At 39.3% G+C, this 18,304-nt stretch overlaps 1 protein-coding gene across 1 annotated transcript in view; it reads left to right on the top strand.

Annotated features, from left to right (window-relative positions):
* Efcab3 (EF-hand calcium binding domain 3) overlaps nt 1-18,304 on the top strand; it is a 428,239-nt gene that overhangs the window by 291,701 nt on the left and 118,234 nt on the right. Inside the window, 8 exon segments of the mRNA XM_076935627.1 lie at nt 1,610-1,714; nt 2,766-2,816; nt 3,904-4,008; nt 7,465-7,518; nt 8,520-8,624; nt 9,926-9,979; nt 10,566-10,670; nt 13,911-13,964. Coding sequence (XP_076791742.1) covers nt 1,610-1,714; nt 2,766-2,816; nt 3,904-4,008; nt 7,465-7,518; nt 8,520-8,624; nt 9,926-9,979; nt 10,566-10,670; nt 13,911-13,964 — 633 coding nt within the window.

Raw genomic sequence — 18,304 nt, 5'->3', positions numbered from 1 at the left:
AGTGTCTGGGTTTGATGTCTGCAGATGGGATGAATCCCTAGGTGGGGCAGTCTCTGGATGGCCTTTCCTTCAGTCTCTGCTCCACTCTTTGTCTCTGCATTTCCTTTTGACAGGAGGAATTCTGGATTAATATTTTTGAGGTGGTTGGATGGCCCCATCCCTCAACCAGGGACTGTGCCTATCCACTGGATTTGGTCTCTACAAGTTCTATCTTCCCTTTGTTAATTATTTCAGCTAATGTCCTCCTTGTTGGGTCCTGGGAATCCCCCAGTTCTCCCTTCCCCACTTCTACACACCTCCTTTCAAAATCCTGACCCTCTGTACTTCTCTCCCATCTCCTCCCCTATCTGAACTGGCCCCCTTTTCCCCTCCCCCTCCTCTCTCCCTCCCAGATCCTCTACTTCCCCCTTCTGAGTAGGAATGTAGCATCCATACTTTGGTGTGGTCTTCTTTCTTCTTGGCTTTCATATTATCTATGAGTTGTATCATGGGTATTCTGAGCTTTTTGCCTAATGTCCACTTATCAGTGAGTGCATACAATGTGTGTTCTTTTGTGACTGAGTTATCTCACTCAGGATGATATTTTCAAGTTCCATCCATCTGCCTGTGAATTTCATAAAGTCGTTGTTTTTAATAACTGAGTAGTACTACATAGTGCAAATGTACCACATTTTCTGTAACCACTCCTCTGTTGAGGGACACCTGGGTTCTTTCTAGCTTCTGGCTATTATAAATAAGGCTGCTATGAACATATGGACCATGTGTCCTTGTTATATGTTAGAGCATCTTTTGGATATATGCCCAGGAGTGGTATAGCTGCGTCCTCAGATAGAACTATTTTCAATTTTCTGAGGAACTGCAAGACTGATTTCCAGAATGGTTGTATCAGCTTGCAATCCCACCAGCAATGGAGGAATCTTCTTCTTTCTCTACATCCTCACCAGCATCTGCTATCACCTGAGTTTTTGATCTTAGCCATTCTGACTGGTGTAAGGTGGAATCTCAGGGTTGTTTTGGTTTGCATTTCCCTGATGACTAAGGATGTTGAACATTTCTTTAGGTGCATTCAAGTTTCCTCAGTTGAGAATTCTTTGTTTAGCTCTGTACCCCAGAGGTAATAGGGTTATTAATAGGGTTATTTGGTTCTCTGGAGTCTAACTTCTTGAGTTCTTTGTATATATTGGATATTAGTCCTCTATCGGATGTAGGGATAGTAAAGATTTTTTCCCAATCTGTTGGTTGCTGTTTAATCCTATTGACAGTGTCCTTCACCTTAGAAAAGCTTTTAAATTTATGATGTCCCATTTGATCTTAGAGCATAAGCCATTGGTGTTCAGGAAATTTTCCCCTGTGCCCATGAGCTCGAGGCTCTTCCCCACTTTCTCTTCTATTAGTTTCAGTGTATCTGGTTTTATGTGGAGGTCCTTGAACCACTTGGACTTGAGCTTTGTACAAGGAGATAAGAATGTATTGATTTACATTTTTTTGCATGCTGACCTCCAGTTGAACTAGCACCATTTGTTGAAAATGCTGTCCTTTTTCCACTGGATGGTTTTGGCTCCTTTGTCAAAGATCAAGTGACCAAAGGTGTGTGGGTTTTTATTTGTAGGAAACGAAGTTGATGTCACTAATGTGGATAAAGTTCTCGAAGACATGGGCATAGAGCTGTCAGACTCAGAGCTCTCTAAACTCATAAACAGTGTGCCAGTTGATGGTAAGTACTTTGACCAAAATGTAGCCCACAAGAGAGGTTTATTGTTAAACTGTGGAAATGTCTATAAATGTCTGTCTGCTTGCTTGCCAAATAATAACAAGTGACCTATGTTATATAGCCTTAAATAATCCTACAGCCTGGCCAGTCCCATACAAACATCCAAAACCTGATACACAAAACTGTCTGAGTGCCACAGTGCTTCCACAAATGGACAAGTCCATGTGATTTCATATGATAGATCATAGTCAAATTTTAGACAGCTGAAAATATTATATAAAACTACTCTCAGCCTAGGAATATAAGCTAAATAAAAATATAAGTTTTACTTTTAAATTTGAATCCATCCTCGAGGCATCTCACTGTGTATACTGAAGTATCCCCAAATCAAGAAAAGGCCACAGGACTTTGGTTTCCAGACAGCTGGATAAGGGATACTAATCTATATGCCTTAAAAGAATATTAATGATTTTTAATCCTTAGTTAGAAAACTGATCATTGGGGCTGGAACGATGGCTCAGAGATTAAGAGCACTGACTGCTCTTCCAGAGGTCCTGAGTTCAATTCCCAGCAACCACATGGTGGCTCACAACCATCTGTAATGGGATCTGATGCCCTCTTCTGGTGTGTCTGAAGACAGCAACAGTATACTCATATACATAGAATAAATAAATAAATTTTTTAAAAAAGAAACTGATAATTGCACTATTATATACATACACTATACACTATTAGATAATTATACTATTGTATAACTTAGGTTGTATTTTTATTTTTATTCCACTGAACCATCTGATACTTAGCCAACAGTATGTGAGAAAAAAGGAAGGTAGAGGGTGGTCTACTAAGAAACTGAAAAAGTACCACAAAAGAAAAACCAATATGTGTTGTGGCGTGCCAATAAAGTTAGAACATTCCACACAGTCCACACAGTTTCATTATTGGTAAATCAGAAAAGCCCTGAGCACTTTACAAAGAAAGCCTTTCTAAAATGATTGGGTTTTGAAGCTCGGTGTTGCCCTCCTGTGATCTGAACATGTTCTTTTTCCTACAGATGGAAAGGTCTTTCTGCGAAGGTTGCTGGATGGTCTGACGACCCTTAAAGGTAAGAGGGGCACAGAGTCAAACGAGATGACTCTGAGACCACTCTGCTTGTCATCTATTCCATTTCCTTGTGATTAAACCATGAATACTCCACCTAATACTCAGATTACCATGTATAGCCATACTATATTTTATAATATATATTATACTACATATTTTATACACATATTGTTATATCCAACTACATTCACCCAGTAATTTCTTTCTGTGTAACTTGGAAAGATTGTCTATGCCCTCATGCAGTTTTTTTTTCAGGCTTTGACAGAGGAAGAAATATAAAAATCTAGGTTTCACAGTGATTAAAAAAATAATAATAATAAGCCGGGCCAGTGGTGGTGCACACCTTTAATCCCAGCACTTGGGAGGCAGAGGCAGGCGGATTTCTGAGTTCGAGGCCAGCCTGGTCTACAGAGTGAGTTCCAGGACAGCCAGGGCTACACAGAGAAACCCTGTCTGGAAAAAACAAAACAAAACAAAAAACAACAAAAAACAAACAAACAAACAAACAAACAAAATAGGGAGAATTTTCATACCTTGAGTTAACTGAATCAGTGGCAGAGGCTATTAATCTGACATGCATGCCAAAAGTGAAAGAGTAAAAGTATTTATGAAGTCTCCGTGAAAGGTGAAAGTGGAGGGACAGAAGAGTAATGAGTCCCCTGGGAAGCTGGACGGGGAGACCCACCATCACACGCCAGGACCACAGTCTCTGACGGATCCACACGCCATCTGACTACCACTGATATTTTCACTTACTCAAAAGTGAGTAAAATTCTAAGTAAGATGCTTCCTAATGGGACTTAAATCCCAGCATCCTTAATATACTAAAAGTTAATTATAAGTACAACAAAAGCACAGCAAAATTAATTAGAAACAATGGGCAGATCGTCACCATGCTGTAACTTCATCACCCCCAGCTTTTCACAATTCACAACCATTAGGTGGACAAGCTCTAGCTCTCTGTTAGATTTTTGCCAGGAACTGTTCTCAGGTTTTTTTTAATGAAAAAACAGGCTGTAATCCTCGGGAATTATAAGTTTTCTCCACACTTGAGAGACACTGACTTTTGTTTGTCTTTCTTTCACAAGGAGGGAAGGTCGATTCCAGTAGAATGGACACACTTCTGGGAAACATGGGGCTGAATCTCACTCAAAAGGAGTCTGACGATCTCAAAAGAAACCTGAAATTTGACGGTGAGAATTTTGACTATTAGCGAGCTCTCAGAAAAAAAGCTAATCATAAAAGCTTATTTTAATATGTACTTACTTGGCATCAAAAAGGCATTCTGAAAACTTGGGCCCAAAGGAAGAGCACACCCTCTCTCTGGCCAGCCTCAAGCACATTTTAAAGGATCTTAAGTGCTCCCTGACATGAACCCCACTTCCTCTAACCTAGCTCATTTTTACTCTTTTTTCCATTTTGTTTTTGAGATAGAGTCACTGTGTAGACCAGGCTATCCTGGAACTTACAGAGATCCACCTGCCTCTGCCTCCCAGTGCTGGGATTAAAGGTGTGCACCAGGACATCTGGCCTCAATCTTTTCTCCTGAAAGGTAGAGAGATTGCTGATACTCAAATTTCAATCCCCTCCTTGGGCCAGCTTCTGAGCGGATGGCCTCAGTGTTTATTCCCTTAGTCTAGCTGAAGTAAACCCATTCTGCAAGCAGCCTCCTAGCTCGGTGCTCACGTGCTCATCTCTTACTTTGATGTGTGTACCGTGGAGGGAGAAAATCCGTGGTAGACAATTGGAAGCACAGCTTCCTAACTGTGGGTCATGACCCTATTAGAGGGAATGTAAATGAATGTGGGGGTTGCAAAAAAAAAAAAATAGTGATAGCAAAAGATTTCTGAAGGCCAAGTAAGAATTCAGACTCACACATAACAAGCCTGGGGTATTCTGAGCATGCCTTGTGGAGCTAGTTTCACCAAGGGGCAGCCTTGGTTCTGTGCACAGAGGGTGCTCTGCACCGACCATAGGCATAGGCACCACTCGCCACAGCAGCAATGAAAGCTGTCAGAAACGCCTTGGCACAGACTAAGACTATGTGATGTGAACTGCAGTGGTTTTGCTGCCCGTGCAATGGATCTCCAACACATGCTGTCCGAGCTTCATGCTGTGCATGTACTTTCCTTATATTTGTCTGAACAACTTTAGTACATGTGAACTAGGGATGTCACATTTCATGTCAATCAATCCACTTATCATTATAAAATTTTGGGCATTTTTTTCTTTACTTCTAGTGATACATCTTGCTTTAAAGAATACTTTGTCCATGGGACTGGAAAGATGGCTCAGAGGTTAAGAGCACTCACTGCCTGCTCTTCCAGAGACCCTAAGTTCAATTCCCAGCACCACTTGGTGGCTTATGTCCATCTATAAAGAGATCTGATGCCCTCTTCTGGCATGCAGGTGTACATGCAGCAGAGCACTCAAATAAATTCATATATACATACATACATGCATGCATGCATACATACATACATTCATACATACATACATACATACTATTTTTTAAAAGAATACTTTGTCAGGTATTACCAACATTACTAGCTACTAGCCTGCTTGCAAGCCTGTCTTTATTTTTCTTTTTCCATATGTTCAGAGGGTAAATTTTATAAATAGTTGGAATGTTTTTCATTGAGTCCGACAATCTCTGCATTTCAACTGAAGTTTTTATGACATTGAATGAGATTACTGATCCAGACCTGTACAGCCTGGTTGCTGAGTTGAGCTGAATGCTCACACTTTCGATCTTAACGTCTATCAAGAAGAGCGTCAGCACTGTACATGAGTCTTCCTCAGACCCTATCCTAAACTACCTCCACCCCAACCCAAAAGCAACTGATGCTCCTTTTTCCCCCAAATTAGATCTGCTTATATCATGTAGTAAAATCACATAGCATGTGCTCTTAATGACTCTAAGAACTAAGTGGCACAGGGCAACTGTCTTTGCTTTTTCCTAATTAGAAATTCAGTAGGTGGGGAATCGGATGTGACTGGGTAGGTTTGGCTTCTTATGACCTGTAACATCTGGAGCTGGATTTGGAACCATCTAAAGTTCATCCATCACGTGCAGGAGTTAGTGCTAGCCATTGAATTGGGATTGGGACAGGCTCTGCTTCTCTCCAAGCCGAGCCTCTTGGGCTTTTCCTGCATCGGGTAATTTGTGCTTCCCCCACAGCATGGGGGCTGAGAGCCACGTTACTGCACTCTAACAGACAGGGAGACAAAAATCGCATCCTTTTAGTTACCTTTTAGTGACCACGTGACTGCAAAGTCGCATAGCTCTGCTCTCACCAAATGTTAGCATCAGAGGAGCTGCAAGACCCGACTCCAGTCGGTGCAGCTTCTTGGTGGGGAATGGATCAACCCCATCTCAAAGGTTGCATGTGGCGTGAGAGAGAGGTGTTACACACTTGACTATCACTTGTGAAGCTGTCGCAGACATTATACAGACAGTGTGGATGTTTGCTTCCTTTTCCTTCAGGTAAATGGTTCAGAATGGAAATACTGTAGTGGTCTTCAGTTTTATAAGAAGTTGACAGATGTTTTCCAAACTCGGAGATTCCATTCCCACAATGCTGGAGAGTTCTATTTATCCTCACCTCCTGATAAGGAGGTGTTATTTTGGTGTTAGTTTGGGGGTGGGGCGGGGACATTGATACTGGGGAGCAAAACCAGGTTCACATCTGTGCTAGGTGAAGAAGACTTTACTACTGAGCTAACTTCCCCAGTCCCTACTCTCAGGGTGTGGATATTTAGTCATCCTATCCCAAAAGGCTTTTAACTTAAATCTCTCTAATTAATAAGGATGCTGAGTACTTTTTAAAGTACTTATTTTTGTGTTCGTTTTCTCCCTGTAGATGAAAGACAATTTTGCTTTACTTGGTTTCATTTCAAAAATAAATTTAAAATTAATATTTTTAGCTAAGACCTGTAAAACTACCATCAATATACATGATACACATGCATAAGAAGTATTAAAAGTAAAGACATTTTCTCAACTGTCCTATTTGTAAACACCAGAAAACTAAATCAGGTTGCAAAGTATGTTTAGGTCAGTGGTTCTCAAACTGTAGGTTGCAACCCTTTGGGGAATCGCATATCAGATATTTTGCATCTTAGATATCTATATTACAGCTCATAACAATAGCAAAATTACAGTTATGAAATAGCAATGAAAATAATTTTATGGTTGGGGGTGACCACAACATAAGGTACTGTATAAAAGGGTCACAGCATCAGGAAGGTTGAGAACCACTGGCTTAGGGTGTGATCATTTATGTGTGTGTATTCTTGATTGGTAAATAGCAGTAATTGTTACAGTTTTATTCAAAGTTTAAAATTCTCTGTGAATACTAGCTAATTTAATAAGGTTTCTGTTCAAACCGTTTAGTTTGCTGTAGATGGCTATCTTAGTCTGTACTTGGAATTTCCTCGTGTGTGCGTCAGGCCGGTCCCATCACAGGCAGGAGCTTGTTCTTTGCTACCATTTGGACTTCCGTTTTATCTCTTCATCCTCATGAAGGACACAGCAAAAACCTAAGTTCCCTTGAGCAAATTTGCAGCTGAGCAAACTGACTCCTTAGCTAAACATCATGTTCTCGGCGTCAGTGTCATCTTCCTGTCCGATCTGTTGTGTCTTACAGAAAACAGTAAAGCCGAAGTAAAAAGGGTGATAAATGAAGCCAAAGCCTTCACAGGTAGGACAACACTAAGATGTTTTTACTTTAATGATGCCGTGGTGCTGTGACCAGATTCTCCCCCACCCCATTCCATCATAAGTTTATTATTGTTCATTCTTAAGATATTTATAATGAATTTTTTTGCTTACATCTTTGGCTTTGATTTAGCTTTCAGCCATACAAAGAGATAGTGATAGTTAATAAGCAAATTATATTGTTTGTGGTTTCTGACAAACACAGGCTTAATGTCACTAGTGTTTTAGTGGGGGCCTCAAATCAGCTCTTCATGAACGGAGAGGTCTGGCAGCATTGCATTTATACTCACTTCCTCCCTCCCTCCCTGCCTGTCTCCCTCCCTGCCTCCCTCCCTCCCTGCCTCCCTCCCTCTCTGCCTCCCTCCATCTTTTTCTATTGTCTTGAGACAGAATCTTGCTATGTACCCCAGGGTGACCTTGAACTTCCTGTGTTCAAGGTGGTCTCAGGCTTGAGATCTTTGTGCCTAGGCCTCCCACAGGCTGGACTCACGGGTACAAGCATTCATACCAGTTCTGGTTTCTTGGCCCGCCTCCCATCCTATCCCTCTTCTGCCAAGGCTTGTCCTCTACCTCCCCACAGCCACTCTCACTCGCTGCCTCACCCACCTCTAGACCATGTGAGTGTTTAGGTTAATTGGCTCTTGTTTCAAATCTATATAAGTATCAATGAGATGATGATGATATTATTTCAGAGGATTAAAGTGAGTCCAGCTGCTTTAGTCATAATCACATCTTACAGCAATCAAGGAAAACCAGAAAGGCCTGACCTAGTGCCCCATTCTAGATCATGATTTTTTTCTGGGTTGGGAGGCCTTATTGCCAAGAGACTCAGAAGGCCATGATTCCCTTTTAATCAAGAAATATGTTTGCCTTACTTGGGAATGTGTGAGAAGGTGAACGTGAGGATGAATGGTGGGCCAGCATTTTCATCATTTCAGGTACAAAAATTCCCATCTATCAACCATTTTTCCTTTTCTTTCAAAGGGCAGAAAGTTGATACAAATAAACTTCAAAGTATTTTGGGAAGTTATGGTATTAAACTCAACTCTGACGAAGCAGAAAAATTGCTGAAGACATTACCGGTGGATGGTAAGCATCATGAGTAGCATCTGGACTGGCTCGGTAGCTTGATTTTCTGTCTATGTAAAATCCCTAAACTAAAAATATTTGAAAACTATTAAGACCTGGTGATGATAACAAATAAAATCTCATTAGATTTTACTTTAAGAAATCATCAAATCTTTCAGCTATCAATGCACTACCAAAGCCCTTCACTGGATTTGTTTTTTAAGGGGAGGGAGGGCGGAGTAGAAGGAATGGAGGGAGGGCAAGGAAGCAGAGGTGGGGAAAGAAACAACAAGAATAGAGAGGCAAAAAGATAAATAATGTGGCTGCATGGCTCTGCAGAAATAAAATATGAACTTTACCAAAAAGGTGATTTGTATATATTGAGGAAGGCTGAATTTTTTTAATCACGAGTGGGCATGTGTGTCAGACACATATGTGTGTGTGGAAACCACAGGACAACCTCAGATGCTATCCTCAGTCTCTCAGTGGTCTAGAGCTCACCTGTATAGAGTAGCCAAGCTGTCTCACAGGTTCAAGATTCAGTTCAAGATTCTCATGTTTGAAGGTGCCTTCTTACCAACCGACTCCCACCCTAGGCCACAAAAAGATGGATTTCTTGTCTTCATTATTAAAGAAAATAAAAGTAAAAACAAATCAGGTGGGCACAAAGTATATTCAAACCCCTAATTCAAAGACAAACACACAGTATTTTCATGGATTTGTGCTTCATGCTTTTAAGGCATGAAATGATTGGTTAATTGATGGGTAATATTTGTATTGTCTCATGTGTAACTTTTCATGGTGTTAATATGTGTGCTGACCATAGAAAACCTTAGTGATGCAAATGAGCAAAGGGAAAATGATAGCCAGTCCTTCCTCAAATCTGTGCCTACTGTCAACATTTGGAAATGTGTATTCCAGCAGCCTGTCTGTAAATATGTCTTTTTAAAAAAAAAATGTCATGCCCTTATAGATAAATCAGTACAAACAGCCTAAAGTTTCAAGAGTCTTAGTTGTGAAATGGAAGGTATTTTATTTATGTATCAAATTTCCTTCCAGAGAAGTTATAATTGCAACCCTCATAAGTGGCAGTTAAGGACACCATTTTCCTCATTTATAATATCGGGACAAAGAGGGATTTCAGACAGCTCGTTACCGTTTGAGTTTTACTCATGCACCACTGAAACCAAGCGTTTTGCTGTGTGTGTTCTCTGTGTGTATCTGAATGCTCTTTAGGTGAAGATTTTAAGTTCCTTTTCCTCTGAAGTCGAAGTTGTGTACTGTCTTGTGACTCTGACTTCCAATCTATTTTTCTTTTACAGATGATGCAAAAGTTTTTCAGAAAAGGTTATTGAAGGGCGTGTTGTCTATGGATGGTAAGGAGCAAAATCAAAAGGCCTTTAGGCCATTGCTTGTGCTGTGAAATACAGCATCCTTCTTTTACATCTTACTGTATCCTCACTTATGCTAATATATAGTCTGCATCTTCCAAGTACTTTCCTGAGTTGGAACTGTTTAGGCTTCCTTGAATAGTCCCACATTCAGGCCCCAAGGAGGTACTGTTCTGTTACCTAGAACAAAAGGAAATGAAGGGAAAAGTCTCTCACCTAAAGATTTAGGTCAAAAGTAGAGACCAATCACCTGCAGGCATGTGCAACAAAAATAATTCTTGTTCTACACAAACTGTCAGTCAACGTTAGTTCTCCTTAAGATGGTTTTGATCTTATGCTTGTGCCCAGCATAAGAACTGAGGGGAATTTCATTCTCCTGCTTACTGAACAACACTGGAAGCTTGGTATTTATCTTAAAATAGTAATAATAATGTCAGGAAACTAGTGATTTTTTAATTATAATAAACTATATGATCATCATTACAGAAAAGACATGCTAGAACAGTATAGCGTCACAATCCAGTTTAGACTTGTTCCATTTTAAGGCATTTGTTTCCTGTCCTCTGCTTAGAAGCCACTGTTGATGTCGACAAACTGGATACGTTTCTAGAAAACATGGGGATTGAGATCACCGAGAAAGAATTCACGGATCTAACAGACAAACTGCAGGAGACCTGTGAGTGCTGTGAGCAGCTGGGGATGGATGGGATGCAGGACCCACTCTCTGTGTTCTCCAGTCTTGAAAACAAGAATTTCTCTAGCCAGACTTTTGAAAACATCATAAATGTTTCAAAGGCTTAGAAAATAATCTGAATCTGAAGTTAAGAAAAAAAAATAACTTTATTGCTGTTAATCTAAAAATCCAGTAATCTAGTTCCTTCCCTATGTATTAAAAAAAAAATACTTCACAAGATCAAGCCAAGTGTTTTTAAGTCAGAGGATGATGGGGGAGTAGAAACCAGAGTGAATGGTTTCAAGGAAGAGAACCTGTTCCCTGTTTCTCCCAGGGAGTCCGGTTCCAACACCTGCCGCTTCATTGAAAGATTCTGTTTGGTAGTGTCCTGCAGGATCCCTGTAGCCAAATACAAAGTATTCAACTCTGGCACCTTTAAGACTTCTTTATTACCACCTGATATTCTCGGGTGTGTGTCCTCCCAGAGTTGTCTCCCTCTCTGACTTCCTCGAGGATCATCTGTTCTTTCCCTCAAAAATAATGGATTAAGTGTTTTTAATGGAATTGTATAGAACACAATAGAAATTTTCAGACATAAACCACATAGGTTACATAAGTTGGTATGTTCAGAGTTCTTAGTGTTGCTTACAATAAAAAGACAATTTAAACACCGCCCTAAGTTATAGTAATAAACAATTCTAACCTAGGTCTACTGTCTATTCCACTCCCTTCTTTCTCCTGGATGAGTTATTTACTTACTGTAGTATGTTTAAAAGTCACCTCTTTTTTTTACCTCAAACCTGGACTTACAGGTTTCAGTCTAGGAGAGTAAAGTTTTTATTTGTGAGTAAGACAAATAATTGGTCTGATAATTTCTGGCCGGGAATCATAGAATGAGATATTTACTTTAAAACTTTTACTTCAGTGGGAAAAAATGGACTAAGGCCATGCAGACATTTTCTTTGAAGGACCTTTTGCATAAATATACCCATTTATCATTCCCAATTTAACTTGGTTTTAGGGAGGACAATGTATTTTTTAAAGTTCATCTGAAACTTGCAGTCAAGATCTGTCTGGATTTTAATTCTTCCTCCAATTGTCTCAGAATTGTCCATACCAATTCAATACAATGTTTTATCAGTTTGTCTTTAACCAAAACTTTATAAATCTTCAATTTTTTTTTCATGGAGAAAAACTCTCTTTTCCCTTTTTAGTTTGTCAGTTTATATAATGGTTTAAAATGTCAATTTAGTGAAGGGTGAAGCTACTGAGCAGCAAGCCTAAAAGCAAACTCCACAGTTCAGTCTGTAAGAATACTGCATTAATCAAAGTTCTCTAGAGGATCAGAACTTAAAAGAATAAATATATGTTACAATATACATGAAGGGAATTTATTAGAATGGCGCTCAGGCTGTGGTCCAGCTGGTCCAGGCTGTCTTCCAATGGAAGGTCCAAGAAACTAGTAGCTGTTCAGTCCATGAGGCTGGAGGTTTCCACTGGTCTTCAGGATATAATGGAATCCTGAAGAAGTGGTCTCTAAGACCAGTGAAGGCTTGCTGGAGAGAGCAAGCAGGCAAAGAGAGGAAGCTTTCTTCCATGTTCTTTATATAAGCTGCCAGCTGGAGATTTTAGTTAATTCCAGATGTAGTCAAGTTGGCCATCAAGAATAGCCATCACAAATACAAAAACACGAGTTTATTAAAAATGCATCTTATATTTATTAACTCATAGCAGCTCTAGTTGCCTGTCCAAGATCAAGACAGCCAATATCCTAGCCTGGAGAGGAATGGGATTGTGAGATAAGGAGCTATTGACAACTGATGGATGTTAAATGAGAGTCAGTTTTAAGGCTATAGCCCCTGGTAGACCAACCATACATATATGGGCAGAACAAATTAGACTCAATGGTTTGGTTTTTTTTTTTTTTAAGGACATGAGCTTGAAAGGGGTGGGGGTGAATTCTGAAGAGCTGAAGGAATTGAAGGTTAATATGATCTGAATATATTGTATACATATACGAAATTCTGAAAGAGTTTATAAAATATTATATTAGAAAACTGTAATTTGCTGGGAGCCAAACCCAGGAAATTACCTGCTGTTCTGGAAAGCCTAGTCAGTACAAGGTTAAGAAAGGACGTTTGCAGGTCTCAGGTCCCAGGAACTTAAAGAATGCCTGGTATTTCCTGGGAGATGGTTACGACAATGGGATGGTCTTGGGTAATAAGGATATGGCAGTAGGATGGTCTTAGACAATGAGGATTCAATAGTGGGATAGCCCTAAGCAATGACCCTTGCCTAAACTTCCTGTTTTGCTGTGTCTTTATAACCTGCCTCCTGAAATTAAAGTTGGAGAGCTTGATCAAGAACCCTAGACTTGCTCTTCTCCTTTGTGTCTCTTGTCCCTTCATTCTTTTGCCCCCTTCCCTAGGGTCCCGTCAAATCCCCCGCGGGCAGGGGCAGTAACTTACTAGCTGTGAGAGTTCGACATGCAGTCAGCAGTAATCTAAATATAAGATTCATAGTAAACTTGAAAATAATGGGGAATAGATAGATAGTTCAGTCATTACTTACTTGCCACAAAAGAATGAGGTTCTAATTTCAATCCCCAGAATCCACATTTAAAAAAAAAAAAAGCCAATAACTTATCTTCAGTCCTTGCACTTATCATAAATTGTTCGGTCCCTTTTTAATTGTTTTACAACCTCTTAGAATGTGTTCTAAATTGTAGATGCCTGCTTGCTATCTCAAAAGCAATTAATTCATGACAGTTGAAGACTGACAGAATTCACATTGCAGTTTTGACATCAGAAAGGACTTAATAGCAGTCCTATTATAAAAAATCTTAATAATTACTAATATAATTTTAGAAATTCTTATAGAATCATTAACAATTAAGAAATCATCTATTTTTTATCACTTCAAGACAGTACATCTTTGTTGTTCTACAGAAATCTGCTCAAAAGGGTGGGCTAATACTTAGTGAATGTTATATATACTTAATAATAAAAGGAAAAACATATTAATATCAGGAATCTTTCCTCAGATGTAATCCCCTCGGCCTTGCCTAAAGAAGCAAATCTGTCGTTAACTTTAAAGTCCATGGAGGAACCAACTCAGGAAGATCAACTGCTAGTTTTTAGCTTCTCTTTGATGGCTCCTGGCAATTCATAGTTTAAGTGCTGAATATTCTTGCCTTTTTCTGAGTTTGGCTTTATCAATATCTGAATTTTTCCTGTCTTACAGCTGATGGGAAGGTGAAAGTAAATAATGTAATGGAAAAACTAACAAGTATTTTAGGTAAGTAGGAATTTACTTAATTTTTTATACTGTTTGCCAATATTTTTTTTGCTGTATCTTCATTTTCTTGTTAATTTTAGTGTTTTGTTAAACATTTTCATCTACGTTCTTTGCATCACCTCTGCCTTTGCAACAAACACATGCCAAAATTTCAGATATTTCCAATTTTAAACAATGACTAAGGTACTGTCTACAGATGTAATTTTTGGTGTGGATCAACAACAACATTACAGTTTCTGGGCAACTGTATGAGCATTGGGTGATTTGCAAATATGTTCCCTTATATAGAAGTAAACTTTGTTCTAGTAAGAGACAGTTCTGTATTTCTAGATCTGATGCTTATTCTGTCCTCATGTGTTGTTTATCTAGCCATGAAAGATGCTGGATGTGTTTTGTTTTTCATAATTTGGATACATTTGGTGGTGTACTGTAGCAACGACAAGACACTTTTCTTAATAGTATGAGGATTTTTGAGTCCTTACCTTTTGGTCCCTCTTCAACCGAAGCACAGAAGACACTATCAGGGTTGACCATATCTATGCCACTATTGCTGGTTCTCCTTGGAGCAGCGAGTGCCTCAGAGTCAATCAGGATATTTTTATCCTGTTCTGTCTTTAAATCAACTGATGAATGTGTTTTCTGGTGTGATAATGGCTCTGTACAAGAATTCAAGACTCTCAAGAGCAGAATTCAAATAGTTATGAGACAAAGAAAGCAAAAACGGTTATGCAAAAGACCTGGAAGGTGCTGGAATCCAGGCCCATTATTCTATCAGGCCTGAAAGATTAGTTCAAATAGATTAGGTCAAATAATGCCTTAAGTTTGCTATAAACAAGCTGATTTTTTTCTTTTATGTATACAAAGTCTCACCTCATTAGCCAAAAGAAAAAGCAATCTCTCTGCTATTTTAACTGCTTTATTGTGTTCAGTAGGGCAGTGATTATATTACATAATGGTCAAAGTGACACAAAATTTTTATGATCTTGAATTTAATAATTCCTGTAAATGACATCAATTATACTTAAGAATCCCTTCCACCAGCCACTATTTATATAATGTAAACATTTACATATCATGAACATTTGTTTGGGAGGGGTTTACAAGAGTAGTAGCTGGCCTTGAACTTGCTACATAGCCAAGACTCCTCTTGAACTCCTGATCCAGCTGCCTCACCCAACCCAAGTACTGGGGTTACAAGCATGCACCCCAGAAAGATTTCTGTCCCCACTGGATTTTTTGTAAAGAAACAAATATTTGTCATTATTGATGTTACATACAAAATGTAGCTAGTAATTCTTCAATTTGGTTTACTAGTAAAAATCTGAATTATAAAATTATTTGGGGCCTAGATGGGTATTAGTACAGAAGATTATACCTCTAAGTTGAAAGTGAATAATAGTATAAACCAACAAAAAAAGCTGTGACAAAAAGATTAAAAGTGAAAGTATATGAAGATGTGCAAAACACTGCATTTTCTTGTTCTGATCTTAAGTAAAAGATTTCTGCTTCTTGAAGATTTGAACTTGTTCCGAGGGGCTTGGATCTTAAGTCAGAGGTACTGTCCATGCACCCCTTTTACTATAGTGAAGCTTTTTATCTCCTAAAACTCATGTTGAAACCCTAACCCCCAGGCCTATGGTAATAGGAATTGGAACCTGTGTAGGTCACAAGGGTCTACTCCCATGAATGGGATTCAGTGCCTCGTAATCTATAAAATGCTTGAGGGGGAATTGTTGCGGCCCGAGCTGCCTCACACTTGGGAGCCAAAATGTCTCGGACCGGTCTGTCAATGTTGGGACCTGCACTGCCAAAAGCCTTGGGGACTAAACTGTTAGAGCCTGCACTGCCCCAAGCTGCTCCAGTCTGCGGGTCAGGGTTCAGCAAGAGAGAGAGTGAGGACGGACTTGAAGAATGGAGACCAGATAGAGTGTGATTCAATCCCGTTTATTCTTCAGTCTCTCTTCTTCTCTCCAAGTCCCAAGTCTTGAGTTCCTAGTCCCTAGTGCCTCCAAGTTCCAAGTTACTTCTTCCAAGTGCTAAGTGCCTAATGTCTAATGCCTAATTCTCTGTTCTTCCTCCAAGTGCCGAGTTCCTAATAACTAATAATTCTTCTTCCCAGTTCTCTAGTCCAAGTGTCTTCTTCCTCAATGCCTAATTCCTACTCCAAGTTGTACTCCAAGTTGTACTCTCTAACCTAATTCCTAGTTCCAAGTTGTACTGAACTCTTCTGTCTGCCTCTTGCCTTTTATATGTCTCACTTCTAAGCCACACCTCTAAGTCACGCCTTTAAGTCATGCCCTTAGGCCTTGTCTCTAAATCTGATCTCTAAGTCACGCCCTTAAGTCTTGGCTCTAAATCACAGCTTTAAGACTCACACACCCAAGGGAAGATCCTGGGTATCTAAAGCAAGATGTTATCAGAGTGTGCTCAGCTGTTGTAGGCTAATGTAATCAAATCTCTTGTCAGGGTATATGGCTCAAGATGGCTGCAAGGATGATAGCTGCCTTCTGAGGCTACCCAGGGAATAAGCTCCCAAAGCAGTTTCTAAGAACACTCAGTCCTAATTTTTCTTTTATGTATGCAAAGTCACACCTCATTAGCCAAAAGAAAAAGCAATCTCTCTGCTATTTTAACTGCTTTATTGTATTCAGTAGGGCAGTGATTATATTACATAATAGTCAAAGTGACACAAAATTTTTATGATCTTGAGTTTAATAATTCCTGTGAATGACATCAATTATATTTAAGAATCCCTTCTACCAGCCACTATTTATAGAATGTAGACATTTACATATCATGAACATTTGTTTGGGAGGGGTCCAGCCCCGACCCACATCATTATGCTGGGATCACTGTCAGGACAAGCACTCACTTCTCTGATCCATTCCTGTTTATTTTACAGCTAACAATAGTCTTGACATAGACATTAGTAAGACCCCAGTATAAATACTTCAAGAAACAACCAAAGAATGAAGGATGGTGCTGGAGTCCCTGAGGGCAATAAATGCCACTGGTGTGGCCAAAATAAACTCTGGACTTGTAAGAATCTAGAATGATTCTTTTCTGCTTATCATAATCTTCTTTATATTTGATACATAAAAAAGTCCAAGAGTATTATTGTAACATGCCAACTATATAATAAAAGATGCTTAGAGATACTGTCTATGAATTCACCTTCCTCGTTTGCACAGTAACATGGTCTGGGTCTCTATAAAATCTCACACATGATCTCATCTAATTTTCCCAAAAGCTTCATCTATAAATACCACTAACATAAGAATTGGGGGATTATATTTCTAATGTATGAGCTTTTGCAAGACACAATCAAACTGTCACATGAATTCTACTTTGTTTTTTCTAATTTTGTGGCAGGGTGGGGACATCACTAGAATTTTGATAGGAAGAGTCTGGGAATATGGGTCAGTGGGCAAAATGCTTGCTGAGTTTGGATTGTAACCCTGGTGCTGGGGATCAGAGGCCAGCAGATCCAAGGTGTTCATTGACCAGCCAGTCTAGCTGAAATGGTGAGTTCCAGGTTCACTGCGAGAGCCTGTCTCAGACAATTAAGGTGGAAACAGAATTGCAGAATACATCTTGATGTCAACCTATGTCTTCCACATGAACTCATGGGTGAGTACACACACACACACATGTGCACACATGCATACATATACGAGAATTCAGATAGAGATTCAATAGGAAGCTAAGGAATGGTCCACATTTCAATAACATGAATTCTAGTCCATGAGTGCAGGGTTTCCTTCTGTTTATTTGTATGTTGTTTCTTTCATAAATTTTCTTTTCAGTTTATTTCTTTTAGTGAAATTTATTCCTAGATATTTTTAAATTTTATTTTTATTATTTTTTAAAATGATGTATATCTGTATAGATGAATACATAGACCCGAGGCATGGATCCCCTAGAGCTGGAGTTACAGGTGGTTGTGAGCCACCTGACATAGCCACTAGGAATCAAACTTAGGTCCTCTGGGAGAGCAATCTTCACTGTTAGCCTCTGGGCCATCTCTCCAACCCCTTACCCTCAGAATTTTTGACAGCTATTAGAAATGTAATTTCTTTCTTGGTTCTTTTATCAGATAGTTTTCATTGGTACTTCACAGAAACACTACAGATTTTCACAGGCTAATTTAGTATTTTACAGCCTCAGTGGGTCTATCTGTTAAATATTTTAAACATATTAGTGGTGGGTAATATTCTTTATGTAAGATGCTTTCATCTGTAAAGACAATTTAACTTCTTCCTTCCAGTAGATATATGTTTTTTCATCCTTTCTCTTGTCCAGTTCCTTTTGCTAAAGATTCCCACTGCTGTGTTAGCAGA

Source organism: Arvicanthis niloticus, chromosome 6, assembly GCF_011762505.2.
Source record: "Arvicanthis niloticus isolate mArvNil1 chromosome 6, mArvNil1.pat.X, whole genome shotgun sequence".
NCBI classification, from domain to species: domain Eukaryota; kingdom Metazoa; phylum Chordata; class Mammalia; order Rodentia; family Muridae; genus Arvicanthis; species Arvicanthis niloticus.
This window is presented reverse-complemented; position numbering and strand designations above follow the sequence as displayed.